Below are 7785 nucleotides of genomic sequence, written 5' to 3' on the forward strand. Positions count from 1 at the left end.
ACACCCACCTGGCTACAACCTCCTTTCAGGTAGTTGTAGAGAGTGATGAGGTCTCCCCTCAGCCTCCTTTTCTGCAGGCTAAACAACCCCAGTTCCCTCAGCCGCTCCTCATCAGACTTGTTCTCCAGACCCCTCACCAGCTTCGTTGCCCTTCTCTGGACACGCTCCAGCACCTCAATGTCCTTCTTGTAGTGAGGGGCCCAAAACTGAACACAGTATTCGAGGTGTGGCCTCACCAGTGCCGAGTACAGGGACACGGTCACTTCCCTACTCCTGCTGGCCACACTATTTCTGATACAGGCCAGGATGCCCTTGGCCTTCTTGGCCGCCTGGGCACGCTGCCGGCTCATGTTCAGCCGGCTGTCGACCAACACCCCCAGGTCCTTCTCTGCTGGGCTGCTTTCCAGCCACTCTTCCCCAAGCCTGTAGCGCTGCACGGGGTTGTTGTGGCCGAAGTGCAGGACCTGGCACTTGTCCTTGTTGAACCTCGTACAATTGGTCTGGGCCCATCGACCCAGCCTGTCCAGGTCCCTCTGCAGAGCCTTCCTACCCTCGAGCAGATCAACACTCCCGCCCAACTTGGTGTCGTCTGCAAACTTACTGAGGGTGCACTCGATCCCCTCGTCCAGATCATTGATAAAGATATTGAACAAGACCGGCCCCAGTACTGAGCCCTGGGGAACACCACTCGTGACCGGCCAATGATGAAGGAGGATAGAATCTGGACTCTCCTTATTTTATTGCAAACTGTGTAATATTTTAATATTTCTAATAACGTGAAGTGTTCACAGGGAGAGGATCTGGCTTAAGAAGTTTTGGTTTAGGAAGATGAGTCTAAAAGAGGATGTTCAGTATTAACATTGACTATATTACTTACTGTCACCGGAAGATCTGAGTACTCTTAAACAGTGTGTTCTCTGAATAAAAGAGATCATGAATTTGATCCAGGAAATTTGATAATGCATTTATTATTCAGAAGACTCTATCCTATATTAACTCTTAAGTATTCAGTTTAGACAGATAGTATGGCAAATGAAATGTGGTATGAGATAAAGCCTTATGTCTGAATTATTCACTCCTTTTTCTTTCTGTCTAATCAGGTATTTTTAGCTCTCTGAATGCTGGTGTTGCAAGGCACAATTCTTTTTGCGATAATCACTGGACAGAAGATAACCATGTGGCTCTTCATCTATCATCTTATTACACCCTGTTTCGTCTTCTGCCTGGCAGGTAAGATGACCTCCCATGTTAATTCATTTAACTAACTGTTGTCAGTTTTATGCATTTCAAGGTCAATTATGCTGTTTGTATGGCTTTAATTTATTTGTGCAGATACATTGAATTACTAAATGTGAATGATGAAGCTATAAGGAAACATACTTACTACAGTGGACACCATAATTAAAAGCTTGAGAAAATACAGATCTGGACTTTAAATTTGGTTTTGTCTATTCTAATTATTTATCTAGATTATAAAAATATATCAACCATCTATTTGTGCACAGATGATCAACATGAATAGAAGAATGGAAATATGCCCACATGAAGAGGCACTAAACACAAAATCATATTATATAGACACCATCTAAAATTTATAAAATCAGCATCCTTCCAGCACAATACAGTGGTAGTTTTCATAATACAGTGGGCAAAACTGCATATACTGACTTTAATTTGAAATTACAATATGAAAACTTTTCGTAAATAGAGATGGGACCATGAACATTAAAATTTTCAGGTGTCATATTTCTAATATCTGAAATTACAGATATGTTTGTAACTGAAATTTTCGTTCAGTTCTAAGAGATGGGAGGAGCTCTTTGGAAAGTAAATATTCAGAATTAAAATCTAGTTACTGTTCCAACTGTTCTGAACAACTTTGAGATTTGTAAAGCCTGTTTCAGTTTTCCATGCCAATTTAAATGAATGCTGGTTTTTAGTTGCTATCAGGAATTAGATTGCCAGCATAAATGAGCTCTTCTCAAGAAAGAAAACATTTTGCTTATGTACAGACTGCATGAACTGAGATCTGAGCATGTAAAAACCAGAATAATTAAATTGTGCATACGTGAAATATTGACTGAGGCTTGAAAAGTGCAAATACTGTCTATTAATGATTTGGTTATTTTCAAGGTAGGCTGGAGATCCTTCCCTACTTTGAGGAGAAAGTTACTCATAAAGCTAGTTCTACTGCGTTTCATAAAATATTCTTGTGTTTCTCTGGGTTCTTTATGTAATTAATGAGTCCCTAATTGAAATGGGCTGTTCATAGTCTTGCTTAATCTGTCCTACCATTTCAGGCATCGCCTCAATTTCACTATCATGAGACCATATTGTTTATATTATTGAGTCAAAAAATCTGATTAATACTGTGATGTAAGCTCATTGCCTTTAAGAAATTACTCCGTATCTCACAGGAGTGCCTTTTGTTTTAGTGAGAACACTATTTTATTCTATGAAGGGTTTGAACTTAGTTCTTTACTCCATGTCTGAGTTTTCTGGAGGATATACTGTTACCTAATAAAAATCAAGACCTTTAAAGTGTTGTGATCTCATGCTTACAATGTATTTATTATGTGTTTCAAGGGTGTTTTCTTTGTTAAGATACGAAGGTTGCTGGTGGCACTAAAATTAAAATTCATCACTTTAATACTGGGCTTTTCCTGAAAAAAGAGGCTGTCAACTGCCGTTAGTAATGTTACACATGTGATTTCACTCTGGACACGGTGACATCAAACAAAACCATCAGCTGCAGTATCCAAGCAAGCGCTGGACATTGGTTGATATAAAAGTTGAGTCAATCACTGAGAACAAACGTTCAGTTAATTTCTTGACGGGCAAGGCCAGATGATTAATGCTATTACTTGTGTATTATGCACATTGCAGTTGTGCCCAGAAGCTAGAAATCTTGGCACCAGAATGCACCTCCTGGCAGTTGCCTTAGAATGACATGGGAAGATTGTGTGCTATGAGTGTCACGAATAAGTGACTTAGGAAGAACAAAGATGGGTATGATGGTATTGCATGCATTTGGAGTATGCATTGATATATTCTTAGCAATGTTCGTTTGATCTTTTGCTTGACTAATTGGCTATGTTAGGCTATAATTCCTCTCAGAAGAATAGGAGACATTGGTGTGAAAGGTTTTGAATGGGGCCAGGTTCTAATAGTGCTGTTCCCAGTTCAGAGAAACTTCTTAACTTATCTTCTGTTATGGAATAAATCCAGGACTTGCTTGTGTTTTTCATCAAAAGCCAAAGATAAGACCTACCACTATGTCTAAAGATATGGCACCATCCTCCAATGTGGAAGATTCGTGGTCTTATACAATCAGAAGCAGTTTGTTATTTCCGGTGTATTATTGCAAGGCTGAGTAGCACGCACTCTCTCCTCTTGGACCTGCTCTATTTTGCACAAATAATTAAATTTGCGTTGAGAGGAAGTCTGCTTCTGTCATCTAGGATTAGGGCACACTTCTGGATTATATAAATCTGATGTTGCAGTCTTTGCTCTGTCCCAGCTCTTGAATCTTGCTGGGGGTTTCTCATTTCAAATGAGTGCTAGAGCTGCTGGCGGTTAGTCTTAGCAAATTTTCCTTTTCAATGTATTTCTTGGCAATGAAATGTCATGGAAACCAGAAAATACATAGCTGCAGTAACCAAGATGAAATATAAGGGGTTGCTTGGGAGTGTTCACAATATGGTTAAAAAGTGAAAGATAGATACTGTAGAGAAAGAAGGAGCACAATTAGGGTGATCAGGTCAAGTTGTAGGAGGTGTTCTTGCACACATGATACTATCAAGGAGAATGCTGGCAATGTCAAAAGTAATGGAGAATGTGGGAATCGGGAACGGTTTTTGAGTAAAGATCATGAGTTCTCATTTCAATAACAAGACAGACCAAGGACCAGAGTGAAGAGACAAGTTAGCTGGGAGCAGATGTTGAAAGCAGAATATTAAAAAGTTGCTTTAGCACTTTTTAACAAAACATGAGGTTTCTTTGGAAGTATATTTGGCTCACCTTGCCTCCTGTGGTGCTGGACCCACAGTTCTAGGTGGTTCTACCATGTAAGTTGCCTTTGGGCAAACTGATCCCTGGCTCTGGAGCCACCAGTCAAGGTTTTTGCAACCCATGGCTCCTAAACAGACCTACTATATTAACTGCTCTGGAGCCAGGAAACTGGTAGCTGCCAAGGTCAATGTTCTTTGAGACATCTTACCATATGGTCTGTCCCAAGTTCAAAGGTATCAGCCAAGCAGCCTGAAAGTATTGTGAATTCATACTTTTGATTGAGCTTTGAGAGCTTCCAGAATTACCTGCTAGAAGTATTTGGGAAACAAGGAGCGAGGAAGCTGAAAACCTGAAAGCTGCGCTGACTTGAAATGTTCAGAATTTGGTCTGAACGGGTGACAGTTATTGTGACACTCTGTAAGCTAAGGATTTTTACCTGTTTTCAAATAGATCTTTTTCCTGCTGCAGGAAATAAAAAAGATTTTTTCTCAAACTGACATACATATTTTTTAGAAATTTGGAGTTGGCCTTGAAATAAAACACTTGACTTTTAGCCAGTTCTGTTTTGTGGTAATCAGAGGCAGAAGATGAGAATTGTTACAATGACCGGCCATTTCCCATCAGTGGAGAATGTGCACTTACTTCACTGAAGGGAAGCAAACATTACACGAATCAGTGCATCGGAAGCTTAGGCAGGGTCATCTTCTGCAATGAGACAGGAGCAATATTTATTTTCGAGGTCAATTAGTGCTTGAAGTGTAGTCTTGCAGATATAAATTGATGAAAAAAACATAAGTAATTTGGTCTTTCACTTACTGATAGAACAGACAGTTATAATGAGGGTTGTTTTTCAGAGTGCACTTTGAGCAGTGCAAGGCAAATGAGAGCAGCAAATCACTCCTCAGGGAACATTGTGATGATTGTCAGTCCACTGCCAAAAAGTTATTTCATGCCTATTACTTGTAATATTTGACTCTTCTCCTCTTTCCCCTGACATCTGGGCTCCCGCCAACATATTTCTAAGTTGCCTTTGACTTCCTGTTAAATTCATATCCTATTGCTAAGCCTGAATTTTAGACATTTCTTTCATCTAGCACATCCCATATAAATCAATGAACCGAAGTGTATATTTACTTGGGATAATAACCTTGCACCAAAAGAATTAAGAGTCTGTTTCAGCAACAGGGTTGTTTTGTTTCTTCCTCCAAAAGACTAATCAAAAACTGCAAAGGCCCTATATTTTATTGTGCTTAATGAATACTTGATTACATTTGGTTGTAAGAGGAATCAATAGCAAAAAATGTTACTGTGTTCCTCCAAAATTTTATTTCTGATCAAACTGTTGTACTTTTTACCTTTCGATTTCATAGTGCAGAGCCAGGCAGTACCTGAGTTTGGGTCAGATCAGGCCTCAAAAGGCAGCTTGTCACTCTAGCGACTATTTTGGTTTTTGCAAAATGACCTGATAGTCCTTTTTTGATGAAAAATGTCAAAAGCAATTCTGCTATTTAGGGAACCTAATGCCTTATTTTCAAAAATCACTAGGACCCCGAGCTTCAGTGAAGGCTAGGAAAGCCAAAAAGCCAGTAATACACAGGGCTTCTCAGTGCAGGGCAGTTACTTCAATGTGTACATGAGGATGCGATTAGACAGCATGCTGAATTTCTGAGTACATTGCTGGTATTTCATATGCACTTGGAAGGCTTGTGTGGGGAGATTGTGCAGGGTAGCTACTGCCCTTTACCTTCGTTCTTAATTGCTGAGCACTGGCTTTCCCACGAGATCAACATCTTAGGCTCTTAAGTCGCTTTTGAAGTAACACTTGTGTTTTTGAGGAAGAATCACCTAAATTATTTAAGTATCTGATAGGCAAATGTGGGTATGTTTAAAAGTACTATAATAGGTCTGGTAGTCTGGGAAGAGAAGCAAACTGTACCCTGTCATTCTTAGGCATAAGTGGAGAAACTTGCTCTGCCAAGGGTTGGAGCTTTTCATACATGAAATGAATCTCTCACATATGAGAGAGGAGTAATTCTCCTGCTCTTTTCGGTCCAGAAAAGTAGAGGCAGCCTTCCCAAAGACAATCTAACCCTTTCGTATAATATGAAGTGGGACTGCATGAGTGGTTACTTCTTCTGTTTGAGTGCTGACTGGTTCTTGGAAACTGACGTCCCTTTAGCGTCTTGCTGGCTTACACTGGTACCTCTTCTCCATCAGGATGACGGAATCTTCTTTATAGACCACGAAATGCTACATCATGAGTTTTGTGGACATGAACACGTTACTGCTTCAGCACATAAGCTTCCCATGAATGCCAAGTGCAGCTTTTCCCACTTGATTATGAGAGAAGTAAAAAAAAAAATCCAGCCCTCAAACCTTAAATTATATATAGCTTGGATTTTCTCCGGAACAGCAGGTTCAAAAATACATGTTATGAACTGAGGGCCAGAATCTACATTATTTAAAGCTTTTTACCACAACATATGGCATTATTCACAATTGCTAAAGAGAGATACACTTTTTCTTCTAAAATACAAAATGGATGAATATACTTAATACCTGTTTACCTTGTCTGCCATGTCCCTGCTTGGATCTTAGAAGACCATTTCATGCCACTGCAGAGTGTCTGACATTTGTAAATAAATAATCATCATGTGTTTTGTGATCATAATGCTCAGAAACTTGGAAGTGCCTTGTTTACATTCATGTGAGCCCGGTAGAGATATTTTGGCTCATTCCCAGACCATCTTGTTTCTGAGCATGAGCTTTTCAGATACTAGTAGGTCCTCATTTCTATGACATATTGAAAACAGTATGAGATCTACCTTAATATCAAATGGTTTCTAGGCTTGCGGTGCTGATACGGGGCCTGACGACTTAGTGATAGCTGAGATAATGAATGCGTCCATGGCTCTTCTGTTCAGCATCCATTAGCATTCAAGGTTAATTCAGCCATGCGCTGTGCCAACAGATCTTTATGAAGATGTCTCTCGTGAAAATATGTAACAGGATACAACGATGTCGGTTAGATCAATACTAATGAGAGTGATACCAAATGACTGTCTTGAGCAGCCACCTTTGGCAATGTTAAATGCCAGGGAAATAGAGAGGTGTACAGGAAGCAGGAACAGAAAGAGAAGGAGAAGGCTCATTAGAAAATAAAAGATGCTAATTAAAATAATATTATATCAGTGCGCAGTGGGAGTGATGGGATCTTAAGGTTTTCCACCTGTTTTAGCTTCTTTCTGACACTGACCTTTGGAAAACTTTTCACTGTGATTTGCTATTGATATTCACGTTACAATTTGTGGTGTTTTTAGAATCCAGTTGATTCTTATTCAGCAGAGGACTTGAACACGTGCTTAAGATCGTATTCATATGTAAGCTTGTTGATTTGGCTCAAATTATGTGCTTAAATTTTATGATGGATTGAGTTCCTGAAAGAATACGAGAGGCCTTTAATGAACGTAAATCAATGCTGTCTCATTATTATTTGTTTTAAGCAAACAGTATTACCATTTTACCCTTCTTAAAGATGAAATTAAAGATCTTAGTATTTCCAGCAGAAGCTCTGTATCAGAAATAGTGTGGCCAGCAGGAGTAGGGAAGTGATCGTGTCCCCGTACTCGGCCCTGGTGAGGCTGCACCTCGAATACTGTGTTCAGTTTTGGGCCCCTCACTACAAGAAGGACGTTGAGGTGCTGGAGCGTGTGCAGAGAAGGGCAACGAGGCTGGTGAGGGGTCTGGAGCACAAGTCTTATGAGGAGCGGCTGA

General features: G+C 39.9%; 1 protein-coding gene across 1 annotated transcript in view; it reads left to right on the forward strand.

The window, feature by feature from the left end:
* Nucleotides 1-1118: 1118 nt before the first annotated feature.
* CNTN1 (contactin 1) overlaps nucleotides 1119-7785 on the forward strand; it is a gene marked incomplete at its 3' end in the record, with an annotated part of 83545 nt that continues 76878 nt past the window's right edge. The window contains exon 1 of the mRNA XM_019474046.1: nucleotides 1119-1230. Coding sequence (XP_019329591.1) covers nucleotides 1119-1230 — 112 coding nt within the window. The remainder of the gene's footprint in view (nucleotides 1231-7785) is intronic.

Source organism: Aptenodytes forsteri, unplaced genomic scaffold, assembly GCF_000699145.1.
Source record: "Aptenodytes forsteri isolate BGI_AS27 unplaced genomic scaffold, ASM69914v1 Scaffold166, whole genome shotgun sequence".
Classification (NCBI taxonomy): domain Eukaryota; kingdom Metazoa; phylum Chordata; class Aves; order Sphenisciformes; family Spheniscidae; genus Aptenodytes; species Aptenodytes forsteri.